Genomic DNA, 20,748 nt, shown 5'->3' on the forward strand with positions numbered 1-20,748 from the left:
TCTAAGAGTGCTCAATCCGTAATTGTTGGGTAATTTTAGTGCATGTGGCAAGTGATATGATTCAATTGTAGTAGAAACTTTTGAGTCGTCGTTGCGGAAATATATGATATAGCCTAAATAAACCGAGCGTGTGTGTTTGTTGGTTATAATTGGTGGCCAGTCTAATGATTAATGCTGTCAATAGGTTAAATCCTAAGAGCGTGTTTAGGACTGCTTAATTGGTTAGGGCAATAACTACAGAGTTTGTTGTGGTTATCGAATCAGGAAGGTTAGGCAGGTTGTCAGAACTTGTTGACAACCATAACCAGTTTATTTGTAAATGAAAAATTTTATCTCTGCATCTGTGATCAGTGATTCGAACCATTAGTGGAGATTATACCTTTGACTAGAGATTTTCCTTCCGTTAATTTACTTTATATTTTTAATTTGAGCAATTAAATTAGACAGTTCCATATCAATTCCCCCCATTTTTATTTAATGTTACATTCATTCAAAATAAATTCCCAAGTCCCTGTGGATTCGATCATGCTCGCTGCTATATTCGAATTTTGTCTTTCACGTAATTAATATACTTTGGTATATCGGATCAAGCAAACTCTGGCACCAGGGTGAAGCTAGTAACCCATTGCACAGCCTAAGTCCCTGCTCCAGTACCATAGTGGACTTAATTCGTGACTTAAGAGTAGGAATTTTATTTTTGCTGGTTTGACACCCAACACTAGTTTTTTTGCTAAGTTTGCATATTCAGAGACACTAAACTCTATTAGAGAAAGAATGGCTGCTGCAACCTGTAAAATTTGTTATGCCAGGGATCATTCAACTGGTATGTGCCCCGAATATCAAGATAATCTGAGTGTCCCACTCAATAATTATGGAGATTTTTCACCCTGGTCTCAAACTTGGTATAACCCTAATCCAAACGGGTATGATCAAGGATGGTGGGATAACTCCAGTTATAAGTATACAACAGGGCCAATGAATTTTCAGCAGCCTATGAATTTTCAGCAGTATGAGTCTCAAGAATCATCATCTATGTCAGGTATGTCTCTTGAAGAAATAGTTGAATCAATAGCTACTAATACATATCAATTCCAACAGGAGACACAAATGAGAAATGGGATGATGAAGGATGCAATGAGTAATCTAGAAGATCAAATGAAACAATTGACATCCAGGATAGAGCGATTAGTTTCTCACCTTGAAGAATTGCCCTCACAAACCAACATTAGCCTTGAAGAAAATGGGAGTGCAATTTGCTTGACTAGTGATGAGGAGATGCAAGAGTGTCAAAATGAGAGATCTACAGATGCAGTTGAAAAAGAAGCCGAAAATGAAGAAATGGAACCCCAACCGCAACCCATTCAAGTGAAAGAATCCAGTGAAGAATTATCAAATGTGGTGACACCACCTCCATTCCCTAACCCGCATTTTCTTAACTCTTACTCTATGATTTCTGTTAATGAGATTGATTTTGTTATACCGGAAGTTTTTGAGTCTCATGGCAGAAATAAGTTAAGGGTAGCTATGGTCAAATATCTTGAACCGGTGAATGCTCTTGATGGAGGAGTGGATGAAGAATTGCGATCAATGCTTGATTATTTGGCGCCATCAACCAGTCCATGGAAAATCGTAACTCGTGTGCTCAATGATTACTCCATCTATGAGGGTTAGCAGGATCATATTGAAGATGAAACATTGAAGCGAGCCACAAGATTTTATCCCCCGTGAACAAGCATAGCATGTCTAGCCAAAAACATTAAAGAAAGGCGCTAATTGGGAGGCAACCCAAGACTACTTGTTTCAGTTTTCATGCATTTTTGAAGTTTTAGTTAAGTGTTAGTGTCAATTAATAGTTTGATGTTTGGTGGCAGGAAATTAGTAGTTAGACGTGCCCACGCCAGGTGGTCACGCCTGAGGGAAAGAAATTTTCGTTCAGGATCTGCGGACTCTATAGCAGTTAGACGTGCCCACGCTAGGTGGTCACGCTAACGGATCGAGAATTTTCGCCGGATGGTCAAAAGACTAGGGAGCGGTTAGGCATGCCCAAGCCTAAGCTAGAGATTCTTTGAAAAAAAAAAAAAAGAGTTAAAATTTCACATTGAGAAAATTCAAAAATTCAAAAAGCATTTTTTTTTCTTTCCTTTTCTTCAAAAATTCAAATTTGGAAAATTTAAATTCGGAAAAAAAAAATTGAAAAAAAAAACCCCAAAAACTATTTTTTTTCTCTTTTCTTTTTCTTTCTTTCTTTCTTCTTTTTCTTTCTTCCTTTCTTTTCTTTCTTTCCGTTCCTTTTCTTCTTCTTCTCTGCAGTTCCCCTGTTTTCCACTTTTCCTTCTTTGTTAATTCGTCCGCCACCGCAAGCCCACGCCGCCATCTCTGCCCAGCCGCACCTAGCTCGCCACTCTCCGCTCGTCGCTCGCGGCCCTCTCCCTCCACCTCGCGGTCCATCACTCACCTCGCGCCACCTGAAGCCCACCAAGCAGCCACGCGCCGCCAGTTTCCCGTTGCCCAGCTGCCATCGCCGCCGCCTCCAAGCTCCACCTCACGGACGACCACCAGCTCTCCTTCACATGCCACCCCAGCTCGTCTCTACACCAGCCAGCCCATCGCCACGCGCAGCCTCCTCGCGCGCCGCCAGTAGCTCCAGCGCGCCACCGCTGCCTCCAGCTCACTCCTCTCTCACTCTTGCTCACCTCGCGCTCGCCACCGTGTTTATTGAGGATTTTGGGCCCAGTAGGGGGTTTGAATGATGGACGGAGAGTAGTGTAAGTGGTGTTCTATTGGATTGGTTACTTACTTGAAAGTTGACGGAGTGTCAACTATTACGTGATCAAGCTCCTGGTGATACATTGGAAATTTGGCTCCTGAGAGCCATTCGTATCCTTATACTTTGAAATGATTGTTACTTGTAGTATTATTGTTTCTTTTAAAACTTTGCACTCGCTCATTTTGAGATTGCTACTTGAAGTGTTATTGATCACTTTTATGAATTCTTCATGCTCGTTACTTTGCTATATCGAAAACTTGTACTTATAAATAATGGTCAATTTGTTATTTGGAACCTCACTGGACTTTTAGCTCATTCCACGCCATTTATTTTCCTTACAGGGGTACGAGCGAAGCGTGAGACGTGTACAGACTAGCGTAGTCTAGTTGTTTGGAATTTTGTAATTGTACTCGCACTAGTCGCTCGATTAGGGTTGAATGTACTGAGAACTTAAATCTTTTGATATATTTGGGACTGTATGGATGGTTGAGATAGAAATGAATGTATTTGTATGTTCCAAACTTGGGAACCGTTATTTCGTTTATTATTGAGGTTGCATCTTATTTTAATTGATACGAGTGAGTGAGTCCTGGCGAGAGATGGGCAGACGGTCCGCTAAACCCTAGGGTACGCCCAGGGGGAGGTGGGACCGTCACACAGTACGCCTGAAAAAATGTAAACAAAAAAAAATCCAATTTCTAATATGATATGATATGATGTCTGCAATTATTACTTCGCAACAATTCGCAAATTGCAAATACTACTATGCTATATATATATTATAGAAAAGCTCAAGCCACGGAATAGGAAGCAACTATAGATAAGACTTGGACAAGCCTGCCAAATAAAACTTTGGCCAGGGACGTTTTGCTTGATCCAACATTTGGCTTCATTACATAGTCGCTGGTCTTTTCTTGTTTCTTGATTTTAATTTGTTTATTTATTTTTTTAACTTAAGTTAGGTAATGGATGTCCAACATAAATACCCAAATCGCCTAAAATATATGTGAATTTTTATTACCTAACCCAAAATTGACCCAATATCTAACTTATCCAACCCAACCTCTCAAATTAGTGGGTGGATTGGATGGGTTGTTGGGTTTTGGACAAAATTGCCAAGTCTAATCACAATAGATCACTAGTTTCCTTAAATGCTCAACAGTGGTTTTTTACAGTCACTTAAAAATACTGAATTTGCTTGTAACGAGATTTAAACTCAATCTTTCATTAAATCCTTAAATAAAGTGTACAAACCTTATCAGTTGAGCCAATTCTCATAAGGTGACCTTCTCTTTTCGTGGCATTATTAATTAGGGACAGGCTAAATCCATACTCTTATAGCCTAAATCCATACTCTGAATGTATGAGTGACTCGTATCATTAACATTAATAACTTGTACAATTATTATTAAAAGTTATATATATCAAGTGTAAATTTAAGATGGAGGGGTGTAGATTTAATCCCTACTTTAATTGTGACATAAGATATTTAGTGAAATCTTGTCCTTAAGATGTCACTAGTCATTACACCATGCCATATTGGCTGCTCACGCGAATGAATTTGCTATCATATAGTCGCGGTACTAGAATTGTACCAACTAACCGTAGTTTCAACTTACAAGTTACAACTGAAATTACCATCACACGCAAGTTTTGAAGGGGTGTGCATTTACCTCATTCTTGAAGGTTGAATGCTCGAGTTCTTTAACGGGGTCACTTGCTCAAATAACTCAAATTAGGTTCAAGTAGACGTCAAGAGAAGAGCCCTGTAAATTCCTAGATCTTTGCCCGGTCATTCGATCGAATCACACGTAAAATTGTATCTCTATTTTTATTTTCTCTTTGCTTTGTTACAGAATCTCCTCAGGGTTTGGAGAGCTCTTGCTAACTTTGTTAAAATCTCCGTTACAAACCGCTAGAGGCTTTGCAACAATGAGGACCAACAAAGACTGGTGTCGAGAAATTCGATCGCACGTAGTGTTAACTTGGAGATGTGACAGCCCTAGACGAGAAGCATGTTATGCAGAAAAGAGCTTTGATACAGGTACAGCACTTCAAGGAGTGGAGAAAAGCCAGTAAAGATGACAGATCCAATTTTGTTTCATATGTACGACTTCCATATGAAACCAGTTTCGATCGTCAAGGTGTCTTGACACTCCAGTAGGAAGCTTCTTCATTAAATTTTATTTTCTAACGCAAGGAAACTTCTTCATCATTAACATTGCCTTCCTCCCCTCTACAAGGTCCATAGGTCCAACAGCAGATCAGGAAAAAGAAGAAGTTTGCCAAACTTAAACCAGAAAGAACCCAAAAATAATAATCGTAATGACCCTTGTTAATGTTGGTAGAAATCCAGCTCACCCCGCCACCTCTTTTTGTAAAATCATCAATAGTACTCGTTATAAAACTTGCTACCAAACATCCTAGAGAAATTCCAACTCCACAGAGAGTAGAAGCCATACTGGACATGCTTCTGGGGAGTTCTGAAATGAAAAACTCATTCTGCGCGATAGCACTCAAACCCAGAGTCAATCCTATCAGGCAATATTGGGGCAAAAGCCATAGAGCTGACATGTGCACTATTGCCTCTGGATCATCTGAAATTCCTTCCTTAAATGCAAGACTAAGACGAATACATTCCACGGTTGCTGTTACAACCACGGAGAGAAAAGAGATAAACGTTCCAATTCCCATTCTTTGTCTTGCAGTGAGGTAAACAGGTTTCCCCTTGATTCTTGCTGCTATCGGCAGAAGCACTTGATCATAAAAAGCAACCCAGAGTATCATAGAAATGATATTGAATATACCAAAAGAACCTGCTGGAATTTCGAAATTCCCCATGATCTTGCGATCCATGGAACTTGCTTGAAGTACCGAAAAAGATGTCTGGTTAATATTGATAAATGTCCCTGACAACCATATTGGGATCACCTTAAGTAGTGCCTTCAGATCCTCTACCTGATCCACTGTGCAAAGATTCCAGGGGTTCTTAGCTCTTCCATCAGGGGTAAGATCTTGCTCGGGATCGTGGATTATGCAAGCTTTGTTTAGAAACCTAACAAACAACATTCCGGTTAGTTTCAGATACAGCCCACAGGACTATGTTTATAAACATGTAGTTGAATGAAATAGTGAGTGACAAAAAGTTCTCACCTCATCTTTTCACTAGGAAAAACCAGTGTTGAGCCGTTCTTGTGATGGTACAACATCTCGGTACTGCTACTCGATAATAACTTGTGAGATTTATTTTTATAAGAGGCTACAATCACTTGAACAAGTTCAGTGAATAAGGTTGCTTTAGCCTTTACCTTGATGTAGAAGGGGGAAGCCAGAAAAAACAGCAGAGCTGCAAAAAACATAACCACCACTGAAGCTCCAAAACCAATTTGCCACCCCATTTGATCTTGAATGTACACCATACAGGTCAAAGCAAGGACAAGAGATAACGAATACGACACATAATACCAGCTAAAATATCTCTGTAACAAGACTGCATCTTTCTTTCCATCTCTTTTCTCGAATTGATCTGCACCAAAGGCCAAGGAAGCAGACCTGATGCCTCCAGCTCCAACAGATAGGAGTATAAAGGATGTGAATAGCATAAAGAGTTGGAAAGATGTTGCTGAGGTGCAACTGTTGCTGGATTCATTACATGGAGGAGGCCTTGCTTGGGGAATCATAGTTGTCAACCACAAAACAATAGTCCCCTTCAAGGTAAAATTTTTATGTCAGAATCATCTAGCACTAAGAGGAATCAGATAATCCTGCAACATCAATTTGGCTCTTTTCCCTCACAAAATTAATCTTCGTCTAGTAATTTGTTCATTAAGGACAATTTAACAATGCATTAATCTTTGCTAATCGATGTGATTACAGTGTTAAGACGTTGGTGCAAGAGTCAGAAGTTAACTAAGCATTCCAAATAGGGAATAGCCGATTTACTGTAACTTCTTAAAAACACCAAGTTAGGAAACACTCCAAGATTGTCCAAGACCAATCGTAACAAGTAACAACTATTTATGGAGCGTTGGTGGAGGAGAGAATTGGGATGCAAAAACAATCTTCCCAGAAAAAGTATGCTCACGAGCAAGTGCAAAAATGTTCTCGAGGTTGATGTTCTAGGAATTGGAAATCTGAATCCAAATTCCCCCTTCCCCCTCCCAACTTCTGAAATCTCATCTTTCCCCTATTGAAAAAACATTTAAAAAAAAAAAGTGCATAAATGTACTCCTCTACAGAAGGCATCCCGACACTGAAAATTTTGAAGAAATTCTGCTTTTGATTTAATTTAACTCAATGCTTTTGAAAAGTACATAAATGTTCTATTTTTATTCAAGTGTAAATATGTTAAAATTAGCACCTTCAAAATAAATTTTATCGGTCCATCTACAGCCAGACATTCCGGAGGTCATGGAGTCCACAGCTGCCAAACCCATAGTCATTAAGCAAGGCAAACTTGTTTAACTTGGGGTTGATTATTAGGTTAAAATTCATTTAACCTATCATACATATACACACACTAATAATTATTACCTTCCTTTGCATTTATATACTTTTCTTAATTAATCTTACCTTTCCAAAAACCTAACGCCTGAAATTCATCTTGACCAGTGTCCAATACACACACGTTAAATAAACCTTTATTTATTTATCATTTTATTATTATTACTTTGTTCAGATTACAGAGAATGTGCCAATATATTGGAATGCAAAAGGCTCAATGCCCATGTAAAATCTCTTGAATGGAAAATATGAGTCTGTAGTGTTGGTGATACAAGGAATCAGCAAATTAAACATCACCCTAGGTAAAAGAGTAGTACTATTCAACATAAAGGTGGTGCCAATTGTGAATGTGGACTTGCCAGAAACCAAAACAATAGAAGCAGCTTAAGCATCACCTCAGTGTAAAGCGATACTACCATCCAACATAAAGGTGGTGCAAATTGTGAAAAAATGGACTTAACAAACACAAGAAAAAATTGAATACGTTGTTTGCAAAATGATGTGCCATACAGACTTCAAAGGCTCGCATCCAAAGGTCTCTGGTTTTATGCATCTGTCACAGACTTCCTGTGTATACGCATGTGAGGATATGAATGTACTTTACAATATACTAAAACTCCGAACCTTATTAGTACTGCAAAAGCAAATTAGCGCTGTAATGTATTTCATGTCTCGTTTTAGTATCCTTCCCCCCAACCCAAAGAGTTTAAGGTAATACCCCTTGGTCCCCAAAATCTTATAATTGTACCAAATAGTCCTACAATCCCCAAGCATTTTTTTCTAATTTGCAAGCATAATTGTTTGCTAGCCACATCTGCTCTAATAGTTAAATTGGGCAAATCAAACTCAAAGGCTCGCATCCAAAATTATCCAAATAAGGAATGTACGTGCGGAATTTTAGGTACAACTCTTTTCTCAAGAGTAACAGCATAAGTAGCAGAAGTAAGCAACAGTAGTAGTGATAAGGATTATTTCCTACATTCAGCGTATTTATTGCTAGAATTGTTGTAATCACTGCAGATACATAAATTGTAGCAGAGGGACAACATTAGTATTATATGTTCATCAAGCTGAAGGCAACGGAGTATAACCAGATTCTTTTTCTGGTACTTTTTTAGACAGCATATTGCTGTTGTGATGAGATTTATAGAAGCGGCAGCAAAAGAGAAAATAGAAAAAGTTGATTAAGTTTAAGAAGCCAAGCAGCCAATAATAGTAGTCAAGATGACCTTCATTCAGGTTGCTGGCCAACCAGCTTGCTTTACCACCATGACTAGTAATGCTATTGATAATATTCACCAGAAGACTTCCAATCAGGCTAGCCAGAGCCATCTCAAGTGTGAACATAGCCACTCCAACACTGGACATGCTCTTGGGGAACAGCATGTAAAAGAACTGTATCTGTCCAATTGCGTTTAAAGCTTCAGCCAATCCAATGCATACCGTCTGTGGCACTAACCACATAGCAGACATGTCCAGGACAGCATCAGGATCATCCTCAACCCCCTCCTCAACTGCTTTTTTCAGCCTTATGCTCTCGACTACACCTGCCAATACCATTGCGATAAATGACATAATCAGCCCCATGCCCATCCGTACTATGGGACTTAGTCCATGCGGATTACCAGTATATCTCGCCAATAGCGGTGCTAGTACACGATCATAAAATGCGACCCAAATTGTTAAAGTAATTATCATGAACAGACTAAAGGATCCTGCAGGAATTTCAAAATTTGAGAATAAGTGCCTATCCATGGAATTTGCTTGAAGTGTTAGAAAACCTTGGTCTATGGTCACTATAAGTACAAGGCCTGTGGACCACATGGGTATAACTTTGAGAAGAGCCTTAAGTGATTCAAGTTGTTCCACACTGCAGAGTCTCCATGGATTTGAAGCTAATCCATCTGAAGTTAACTCTGTGTCGGGGTCTTGAACAACACAAGCCTTATTTAAACACCTGTACCAGTGCTTAAAGCATCAAGTAAAACAACCAAGGATCCTACTTGAAAAAATGTCAAAGTGATTTTATTGTAGGCTATACTGATCAAGCAAAAAGTATTTTTATTATCTTGCTCTCACAAAGGAGAAAGCAACTCCTCTGTCTGATAACTACGTTTCCGAGCAAGATCCAGATTGATACAAATGTTTTGATTATCCAATTAACATCCAATGATTGTAAACAATCATACTAACTGCAGTGTATTCTCTAAAAAACTGACTGGCAGTCTGTGTCAGAGGCTGTCAATATCAACATATCTAAAAGTCTCAAGAGTTTGAGAAACTTTACTAATGTAATGGCATCTAAAAATGTAGCAGCTGTACCTGAACTCCTCAGTGGGTGACAGAAGCTTCGACTGCCGGGTTCTATGGTAACACTTGTATTCTTCGTCCAAAGGGTATTGAATCTCTCTCTTTCTAAAGGCTGCCACAAGGACTTGAAAAAATCCAGTAAACAAGCTCTCACTAGGTTTTGCTTTGATGTAAAGAGAGGAGCCAATTAAGAACATCAGAGCAGAGAAAACCATGAGAATGGCAGGGATTCCAAATCCAACTGACCAACCCAAATGATCCTGGATGTAAACAATAACAGTCATGGCAAGAACAGTTGAGATTCCTGTAGAAGCATAATACCAGTTGAAATAAGTTTCTAGAACCCTATCATTATTCGGATTTTGTTTGTTGTCAAATTGGTCCGCACCAAAAGCAACAGAACAAGGCCTAATACAACCAGCTCCAACAGACATTAGCAAAAATGAAGACAACAAGGGAATGATTTGAGCTCCATTTGGAGCACTGCACTTGTGCTTCAACTGGTCACAAGATAAAGGCTGCAATTGTGGAACCACAGCAGTCAGCCACAGAAGAATCATTCCCTGCACAAACAGACAATATATTGATTTTCAACCAAAAAGCGGACAGAGATTTCAATCCCCACAATCTTACCCTAATACCAAATATTTATGACATATCAACACCATAAAAAAGACAAATGCCCTATCGGGCATACCAATAACTACATGCATACCAGTACTAGATATGACAGCATTGAGATGATCTTCCTTTACAGATTCTCTTTTACATATGGATCCAAAAGCAACTATTCTTGTCATATTTCTATTCCACCTTTCCTAATGATGCTTAGAAGCTTATATGTTGATAGTTGTATGTTACCAAATCATATGATGTCATTGCACAGTCAAACAGATTGTCTGCATGCATATGTGACAGCACTAGTACATAATCAACATTTCTACTTCGGCAAACAAGCAGCCTAATTGCTTCACAAAGTATACATTACAAGCATTTCATCTATGATAAATCTGTCTCTAATTCAACAAAAGGTTGAAAAGTTCTCAGCCAAAGTTAACCTGGTATCCAACTAATATTTCCTGTCTATTTTACTTTATCAATCCTATCAGCTAATCTTCAAGATAGCTTTCCCTTTGCAGGATATTGAGAGGAGGATCCTTTTAATGCAGCCCCTTAGGAGGCACATCCATACAAACAATTTGTGCAATTGATTAGTCACAAATTTGTGCAAATTCTGATGACTTGGAGTTGCACATGCGCATAAAGCAACATATTCAAGAGATATTATTTGGCTTTGAGCTCTCTGTAACTGTGGCTAAGACAAAAAGTAAAGCAACCTTCTAGAGACTTTGTTTGATCTTTTGGTTAACTTCTTCTTACAGGCTAGCTCTACAGACTCTACTTTTCTTCGGAATTCTGTATTGAAAATATATTATAGTGTTAATATAGTAATCTATCATCTTCAAAATAAAGCTTACACAAGCTACCGAACGGGGAACCAAAGACACTGACTCCATACACAGGACTACACTCTGATGAACTTTGAAACCCTCTTTAAGATTACTATCAGTCAGTGGACATACCTCAAAGTAGCCACTCAAAATTCACCTCTCAAGCAACTCAAATCTGAATTTCACTCCTTTCTTTGCCTTCATTTACCTTAATAAGACATTATGCTGATTTATGCGTACAGCAGAATCACAGTGCAGGTATTCTACATTTTCCATCCATCAGTTAATATACCAAGGTTTGTTTCATCTTCTTCAACATCAAGAAAACTGCCCCTAAATTTTTGTAATTTAAGGGTGAATAAGTAGTAGCATCTGGTGCTAATTAGTTGAATAGGTTCAATTTGCAGTGGAATTGACCCTGATTCTTCTTTTACTATAATAGTTAACTCCAAGAAAATTTAACATTGACAACAATGATAGGAAGAACTTTTGATTTGGACCACATTAATTATATTCCTCAGGCATCAAATTCCCAATTCCCTAAAGAAAGATGTTATCAAGAAACAGCAACAGAATTGCTTCATTTTTTATTTTTAGGGTAAAAAATCTCAGCGGCCACTAAACTATTGGTCAGATCATGTTTTGGCCATCAAACTATTTTTGATCAATAATTGGTCACTAAACAACTTAATCAGTAAATTCGTGACCATTTAGTCGATAATTGCTCTTAATTTGTCAAATTAGCAGTTAATCTATGAGATAGGGTCGCATAGTTTTTGGATAAAATTAACCCGCACTTTGCCACGTGTACTGCTAATTTCACAGATTAAGAGCAATTATCGACTAAATGGTCACGAATTTACTAATTAAGTTGTTTAGTGGCCAATTACTGACGAAATATAGTTTGATGACCAAAACATGATCTGACCAATAGTTTAGTGGCCGCTGAGATTTTTTGCCCTTATTTTTATACACAAAACTTGCAAATGTTGGCACAAAATTATGCACAGATGAGTAATTGCACAACAATTTAACATAATAACAAAACTTGGGCTATTTCAAAGACGCAAATTTACTTAAAAACAAACAAACATAATTGACTAAATTGATCACCAAACAAAGAAAAAGTTACAAGGGACTCACAAGAAGGCTGGAGAAGGATCCAAGAAAAATGACCCGGAACCGACCCAAATAAGAATGTGACATAAAAGCACCAAAGAGGGCCAAACCATTGGACAGAGCAGACCAGACAAAGAGTATACTTGAAGCAGTGACAGTTTGAAAATGATAGATTCTTGTCAAGTAGAGTATCATGTTTGGCATTAGCCCCTGGCTTGCCAACCTCTCAAATGCTTCATTCACTGCAAAATAGATAAACCCAAAAAGGGTAAAAGAAAAAGATCAAAACTTCAGTCCAATAAAGATAAATGCAACTCCAACATAACATGGGCTTGCTTACCTATGATAAAAGGCATGGTTTTGAGACCTCCCTTTGTCCTTCTTGGCGGAGAATGACCAAGTAAACTCTCTTCTTCTGGATTGATGTCCATCTCCTCTGCTTCCATCAACAGTTTCTTTGAAGAGTAGAACTAGACTATTGTGTTAGTTTTCTTTATGGTGTCAAGTATACTGTGCTAGTTGAAGTAAAGACTTTCATCAAACAAGATACTTCTCAAAGGAGGACTTTTAGCTTGTCTCTTCCATGGTCAGAAAGCAAGAAACAGGTGTGAAAATGACGGAATTTTATATGTAGCAACAAGTTTGACTTTTTCTTCCTTTTTTTTTTTTTTGGTGTTGGGGACGGGGGAAGCGGGGGATTGGTTTTCTTTGTTACTGTAGCAGTTTTCTAAGTAAATGTAAGATGGAAAATCTGCTGAGAGGCATGTTTGCGCTCTTCTAATTCTAAAACTTCTTTTAAGTCCAAAACAAATTGAATGAGAATTTGGGGGTCTATATGTTATTAAAATAATTAGAGGGGAATTTTCTGCAATTACGTTGAATATAAGGGGAGCTATGTGAAATTGTCTCTGGTATATGTAGCGCAGAAATGAGCATATGTGATCGCAATCAATCAAATTTTGTCATCAATTTGGCCTTGGGTGCAAAAAAAAAATTCTCAACAGTGGTTTTTTACAGTCACTTAAAATACCGAATTATCTTGTAACGAGATTTAAACTCAATCTTTCATTAAATCCTTAAATAAAGTGTACAAACCTTATCAGTTGAGCCAATTCTCATAAGGTGACCTTCTCTTTTCGTGGCATTATTAATTAGGGACAGGCTAAATCCATACTCTTATAGCCTAAATCCATACTCTGAATGTACGAGTGACTCGTATCATTGACATTAATAACTTGTACAATTATTATTAAAAGTTATATATATCAAGTGTAAATTTAAGATGGAGATTTAATCCCTACTTTAATTGTGACATAAGATGTCACAAGTCATTGCACCGTGACATATTGGCTGCTCACGCCAATGAATTTGCTATCATATAGTCGCGGTACTAGAATTGTACCAACCAACTGTAGTTTCAACTTACAACTAAAATTACCATCACACGCAAGTTTTGAAGGGGAATGCATTTACGGTTTACCTCATTCTTAAAGGTTGAATGCTCGAGTTCTTTAACGGAGTCACTTGCTCAAAAAACTCAAATTAGGTTCTCGTTGACATCAAGAGAAGAGCCCTGTAAATTCCTAGATCTTTGCCCGGTCATTCGATCGAATCACACGTAAAATTGTATCTCTATTTTTATTTTCTCTTTGCTTTGTTACAGAATCTCCTCTGGGTTTGGAGAGCTCTTGCTAACTTTGTTAATATCTCCGTTACAAACCGCTAGAGGCTTTGCAACAATGAGGACCAACAAAGACTGGTGTCGAGAAATTCGATCGCGCGTAGTGTTAACTTGGAGATGTGACAGCCCTAGACGAGAAGCATGTTATGCAGAAAAGAGCTTTGCTACAGCACTTCAAGGAGTGGAGAAAAGCCAGTAAAGATGACAGATCAAATTTTGTTTCATATGTACGACTTCCATATGAAACCAGTTTCGATCGTCAAGATGTCTTGACACTCCAGTAGGAAGATTCTTCATTGAATTTTATTTTCTAACGCAAGGAAACTTCTTCATCATTAACATTGCCTTCCTCCCCTCTACAAGGTCCATAGGTCCAACAGCAGATCAGGAAAAAAAAGAAGTTTACCAAACTTAAACCAGAAAGAACCCAAAAATAATAATCGTAATGACCCTTGTTAATGTTGGTAGAAATCCAGCTCTCCCCGCCACCTCTTTTTGTAAAATCATCAATAGTACTCATTATAAAACTTGCTACCAAACATCCTAGAGAAATTCCAACTCCACAGAGAGTAGAAGCCATACTGGACATGCTTCTGGGCAGTTCTGAAATGAAAAACTCATTCTGCGCGATAGCACTCAAACCCAGAGTCAATCCTATCAGGCAATATTGGGGCAAAAGCCAAAGAGCTGACATGTGCACTATTGCCTCTGGATCATCTGAAATTCCTTCCTTAAATGCAAGACTAAGACGAATACATTCCATGGTTGCTGTTACAACCACGGAGAGAAAAGAGATAAACGTTCCAATTCCCATTCTTTGTCTTGCAGTGAGGTAAACAGGTTTCCCCTTGATTCTTGCTGCTATCGGCAGAAGCACTTGATCATAAAAAGCAACCCAGAGTATCATAGAAATGATATTGAATATACCAAAAGAACCTGCTGGAATTTCGAAATTCCCCATGATCTTGCGATCCATGGAACTTGCTTGAAGTACCGAAAAAGATGTCTGGTTAATATTGATAAATGTCACTATTCCTGACAACCATATTGGGATCACCTTAAGTAGTGCCTTCAGATCCTCTACCTGATCCACTGTGCAAAGATTCCAGGGGTTCTTAGCTCTTCCATCAGGGGTAAGATCTTGCTCGGGATCGTGGATTATGCAAGCTTTGTTTAGAAACCTAACAAACAACATTCCAGTTAGTTTCAGATACAGCCCACAGGACTATGTTTATAAACATGTAGTTGAATGAAATAGTGAGTGACAAAAAGTTCTCACCTCATCTTTTCACTAGGAAAAACCAGTGTTGAGCCGTTCTTGTGATGGTACAACATCTCAGTACTGCTACTCGATAATAACTTGGGAGATTTAGTTTTATAAGAGGCTACAATCACTTGAACAAGTTCAGTGAATAAGGTTGCTTTAGCCTTTACCTTGATGTAGAAGGGGGAAGCCAGAAAAAACAGAAGAGCTGCAAAAAACATAACCACTACTGAAGCTCCAAAACCAATTTGCCACCCCATTTGATCTTGAATGTACACCATACAGGTCAAAGCAAGGACAAGAGATAATGAATACGACACATAATACCAGCTAAAATATCTCTGTAACAAGACTGCATCTTTCTTTCCATCTCTTTTCTCGAATTGATCTGCACCAAAGGCCAGGGAAGCAGACCTGATGCCTCCAGCTCCAACGGAAAGGAGTATAAAGGATGTGAATAGCATAAAGAGTTGGAAAGATGTTGCTGAGGTGCAACTGTTGCTGGATTCATTACATGGAGGAGGCCTTGCTTGGGGAATCATAGTTGTCAACCACAAAACAATAGTCCCCTTCAAGGTAAAATTTTTATGTCAGAATCATTTAGCACTAAGAGGAATCAGATAATCCTGTAACATCAATTTGGCTCTTTTCCCTCACAAAATTAATCTTCGCCTAGTAATTTGTTCATTGAGGACAATTTAACAATGTATTAATCTTTGCTAATGGATGTGATTACAGTGTTAAGACGTTGGTGCATGAGTCAGAAGTTAACTAAGCATTCCAAATAGGGAATAGCCGATTTACTGTAACTTATTGGCTCTTAAAAACACCAAGTTAGGAAACACTTCAAGATTGTCCAAGACCAATCGTAACAACTATTTATGGAGCGTTGGTGGAGGAGAGAAGTGGGATGCAAAAACAATCTTCCCAGAAAAAGTATGCTCACGAGCAAGTGCAAAAATGTTCTCGAGGTTGAGGTTCTAGGAATTGGAAATCTGAATCCAAATTCCCCCTTCCCCCTCCCAACTTCTTAAATCTCATCTTTCCCCTATTGAAAAAACATTTTTAAAAAAAAAGTGCATAAATGTACTCCTCCACAGAAGGCATCCCGACACTGAAAATTTTGAAGAAATTCTGCTTTTGATTTAATTTAACTCAATGCAGATACTTGGACATGGACCTGGAAATTGAAGATTCCTCCTGAACTTACCTTTTTTTTACTTTTCTTGTTTGGTGTCCGGGACTTAATTTTCCCAAGGAATTTATAAAGAAACTTATTTTCTTAATGAATTTATAAAGAAGAAGATATTACTCTCACTCAACTTTTCTATATAATGTCATACATGACCTACTCTCGTGTTACTTTTGTAAGGAATTTTGATGTTAAAAACAAGAGAATTGTCAATGTCACTCTCCAAACTTATACCTGAATTATTGCACTAATCGACAATAATGCCCAATAATCTTATCTTTTTGTCCTTGGACACTAACAGCAAGACAAAAAACTTGTGACTCGGACATTGGGAATTTATAAATTAGGAAAACATTTTGCTGAAAAATGATAAGAAAACCTTTCGGTCAATCTACATTGCATTGAAGGACATATAATGATAAGAAAACTTTAATGATACTAGAAAATGTTGACTTGAAAAATGGAAAACTTTTACTTTCTCCACCCAATTTGACCTCATCTAAATTCTCATCTCATTTAAACTTTCATGAAGAGCTGAAATTTCAAGTTGCTGCGCCAAAAAAATGGGGGTGTTTTTGCCATAATGGATAAATGTACTTTGATGTTTTGGTAAGGATATTTTCATTGACCATGGTGTTATATATGAGGACTTTGATTGCAACAACATTCTTAATTTTGAGGACTAGATTCATACTAACTTAAGACCAAGGACTTAATTAAGACCTTTTTCTTACTTTATATGGACGAAAAATCATATTCACCCACGTCAAAATCAAAAGTGTCCTAGGTATTGACAAACCAGTCGCAAGGATAGTGGCCGTTTGTTCATAAAATAAATAAACAGAGAGATAATCCGTCACCATCTTTCTTGATAATTCCCTTGGGTCATCAATTACTACCGTTGTATCAATTGAAGAATATTGGAATATACCAACTCTGCAAAGAACAGTAGAGCACCAGCAGCAATAGAACTTGGGGGATTTAAAAATTTAGAACTTAAAATGTTTTTTTTTTTTTTATCCAGAACATGCTCCGACTCGAGCAAATTAGGACCCGAGCCGACACATCAAATTAGGGATATGCCGTGGCCCCTCACAACGCACCTAGGTTAGACAGGAGATTTAAGTTTAGGGAAAGATTCAAATTCAGAACACGCTCAGTTCAAGAGCCCGCTTTACTGCTAGACTATCCGGGGGCTAGAACTTAAAATGTATGACAACTATTCCCTCTTTCTTCTTGTTTCTCTGAAATTTGACTGAAAATTAACTGCAATCACCAACAATAATAATGAGCAAATGGGAGCATTTCTGAGTCAGTTGATGCAAGTGAAGAATATGTACCAGAAAGCTAATAACGCATCCAAATCCGATCATATGGAACCGACCAACATAAGCATCTGCAACAATTGCTCCAAGAACTGGCGTGAAATTGTTAGCTGCAGACAAGTAAAAGAGGATATTTGATGCAGTCGCCATCTCCATATGATATTCCTTCAACAAATACAGAGTCATGTTTGGCGATACCCCATAAGTTGCCACCTTCTCAAGAACCGAATTTGCTGCAAAAACAAAGAGTTCAAACTCAAAGAAGAAAATTACTGAACAACTACGGGGGGAAAAAAACCATATTCGTAAATTTAAATACTAAGTGCATAACAAGTGGGCACCAACTTTGTAGTAATATAGGTCTGTACTACCTATGATGAATGGCATGGTTCCAGAACCACCTTTTGGTGATGCAGTGCTCAGGAGAGGCTCTTTGACCATATCTTTCTTTTCTTCTAATGGTCTCTTCATTTTTCGTGCCTTTCGAGCTGCAGGAGCGTATGAGGTATTTTTACGGCTCTAAATTATAAGCCCAGAAACAAAAACATGTTATGCTCTTATTGTAGAAGAAGAACCGAGAAGTTCCGCTAGACTTTGGACAAAAACTGGCCGCAAAAGGTCCGTGAGCGATGTGATTTTCACTTCGAAAAAATGGCCGTAAAACTACATTCCATGTCCCACCGTTTTTGTCATGTGGCGATGGGTAGGAAGTTTCCTGCTCGTGTCGTGTGGCTTCATCGTGCAACTGTGGAAAAAGTTTAATCCGGATCCGACTCATAGTGATGGGTTTACTCGACTCAACCAGCTAAAACTTGTTGAACATTTTACACTTTAATACCATTGTAATATGAGCTGATAAACACATATCCCACTTATGCTTGCTATTGAAAAGTTTTAAATCACAAACCATATAATTTAGTCTTTAAATTTAAAGCATAAAAATAAAGTCCAAAACTTCAACTCTAGTTTCTAATAAAAACAAGATTTAATATTTAAGTACAGTAATACATAATAAAAATAACGACAAATGATATTTGCACTCCAATAAAAACCTCCGGCACTTCAACCATTGTTTTATAGTTCTTGAATTTTGAAGAGGAAAAAATCTGGGGAGCCCTTAAACTATTGCCGTTGTCAACTTTTGGCCCCTCATCTAAAATTTGTTTCCGATTGATCCTTAAACAATTAAAAATGCATACTTTGAGGACTTCCGATGACTTTAAGCACAAATCTGACCGGAATTAAAGGAGAACTGAAGATGAAAAGAAACCATCCAAAACTACAGCAGCCATCAGCAGCAGCAGCACGAGTGCAAGTCCAGGAAAGTAGCTATTCAGGTGGGGGTGGAAGTTCAACGGGAAGTGGCAGCTATTACAGCACCATGGCGAGTTGCAGCTCTGCAGGAGGAGGAAGCCAAAGCAAAGGGAAGATGTGGGTTGATGAGTCTGACCGGCAAGATGATGAGCACACTATCAAACTTATCACTACACAAACCCCATCCTTATGCACATTGCGCGTGAACAGCAAACCATCCGTCTTGAGGCGGTTATGCCGCACCAGCCACAGGGTAAAGGAGGCACGTGTTGGTCCTTTGAATCTCCAAAATGCTTTCCAACCTTTGTCCACAGCAAACCCCGCTCCTTGCAGAAGCTGAGAGTAGACTGAGTTAATGGAAAACTCCCCTTTAGACGAGTGCTTCCACAGAAGTTTGTCTTGAGTTTCGCTGTGGCCTAAGGCCAAAATGCCGCTAGGCTTCGACAGGATTGCGTCTGGCAAATATTGCCGTAGCACCCCCAGTCCCAGTCATTGGTCTGAAGCCAGTAGTCGTGAATGCTTTTCCCCAGTTCCGCTTGATCCAAAGGACGGACCACACAGGAAGCCAAAGGAGCATCTTCGAGCCATTTATCCTTCCAAAAGGAAGCTGTCTTCCATCCCTGATTCTTCTGCAATTTCCGATGAATTTAAGCACAAATCTGCAAAACATGAACAGACAAAAATGCCCTTTGATTTCGGTCAGATTTGTGCTCAAAGTCATCGGAAGTCCTCAAAGTATGCATTTTTAATTGTTTAAGGATCAATCGGAAACAAATTTTAGATGACGGGCCAAAAGTTGACAATGATAATAGTTTAAGGGCTCCCCAGATTTTTTCCTCAATTTTGAAAATACCCTCTATAATCTATTTCTCATGTCATTTCTTCTCCAACTTGTTCATGTTCCAAATTCAAACTAAATGTTCTTCAGAATTAAAATCATCTTTCTTTATCAACTCAACACATTCTTCTTCCTCAAAAAAAAAAAAATTTGCTCAACACATTCTTCTACCTCAATTGGTCTCTTCTTAACTGTGATTTCGTGGTGTCACTTAAAATTGAAACCAACCACTACTCCTAAATTTTAATTGAGTCTTAGATGCATCCAGCTATCACAAAGAAAACCTCCAATTATGGTGTAGAGTATCACTTCTACAAACAAACATGATCAAACTCAACAAAAATCAATCTCATGATACATAAAATATATTTAAATATTTAGTTGATCATTTAAATAGGTCCGAGTCCGGGTTGGATAAATGAAACCATATCTATATCCATACTCGAGAAAAAATAACGTGTCAGGGCTAGGTCTGGGTCATTGACAGGCCTAAAATTAAAGGACATCATAGTAACAACAAAATTCCCGTTATTATTTCACCAAAAATGCAATGTTTTTAAATCCGGACCTGAGAGTGAACCAGAGAACCTTCCGGTTCAAGGTTCGATCCCGGTTCAAAGGTTTAATAATTTTTTATTCATTTTAGTATTAAAAATTTTGAATAAAACTAAAATATTTATTTTAGAAAATATATACTTAATAAAAACCGGTTGAACCTCCCAATTTTTATCATTTTCACTGGTTCAACCGGTTCTTGACCGATTTTGATCGGTTAAATTGATTCTTTGGGTTTTTAATTGAATCGGACTGGAGGCATGGCCGGACCGATCCGGTCCAGTTTCCAAAACATTGCAAAAATGTACACAAAGGGGTGATATTTTGACTTACTTTTTACATATGTTGAGACTATTACACTCATAGAGGAATGTGTGTGTTTGATGGGATATTTGATTTGATGCTTGTAAATTAATGCCTAAGATCTAA

General features: G+C 38.2%; 3 protein-coding genes across 3 annotated transcripts; all 3 read right to left on the reverse strand.

Moving 5' to 3' along the window:
* Positions 1-4,820: 4,820 nt before the first annotated feature.
* On the reverse strand, positions 4,821-6,483 carry LOC113780737 (protein NRT1/ PTR FAMILY 1.1-like; the record flags this gene model as incomplete). The annotated part of the gene is made up of 2 exons (XM_027326515.1): positions 4,821-5,822; positions 5,921-6,483. Coding segments are annotated over 2 exons (1,428 nt in total), but the record flags the coding sequence as incomplete, so codon positions are not given.
* A 1,618-nt stretch (positions 6,484-8,101) lies between these two features.
* LOC113779746 (protein NRT1/ PTR FAMILY 1.2-like) lies at positions 8,102-12,761 on the reverse strand. Its single transcript, XM_027325456.1, has 4 exons — positions 12,491-12,761; positions 12,175-12,392; positions 9,593-10,143; positions 8,102-9,227 (listed from the first exon to the last, which is right to left on the reverse strand). Exons 1-4 carry the CDS (start codon positions 12,594-12,596, stop codon positions 8,336-8,338), a joined length of 1,767 nt encoding a protein of 588 aa, XP_027181257.1. The 5' UTR covers positions 12,597-12,761; the 3' UTR covers positions 8,102-8,335.
* Positions 12,762-13,752: 991 nt separating this feature from the next.
* On the reverse strand, positions 13,753-18,096 carry LOC113781151 (protein NRT1/ PTR FAMILY 1.2-like). Its single transcript, XM_027327019.1, has 4 exons — positions 17,984-18,096; positions 17,628-17,845; positions 15,111-15,664; positions 13,753-15,012 (listed from the first exon to the last, which is right to left on the reverse strand). Exons 1-4 carry the CDS (start codon positions 18,081-18,083, stop codon positions 14,142-14,144), a joined length of 1,743 nt encoding a protein of 580 aa, XP_027182820.1. The 5' UTR covers positions 18,084-18,096; the 3' UTR covers positions 13,753-14,141.
* Positions 18,097-20,748: the final 2,652 nt, after the last annotated feature.

Source organism: Coffea eugenioides, chromosome 8 (genome assembly GCF_003713205.1).
Source record: "Coffea eugenioides isolate CCC68of chromosome 8, Ceug_1.0, whole genome shotgun sequence".
In the NCBI taxonomy this organism is placed as follows: domain Eukaryota; kingdom Viridiplantae; phylum Streptophyta; class Magnoliopsida; order Gentianales; family Rubiaceae; genus Coffea; species Coffea eugenioides.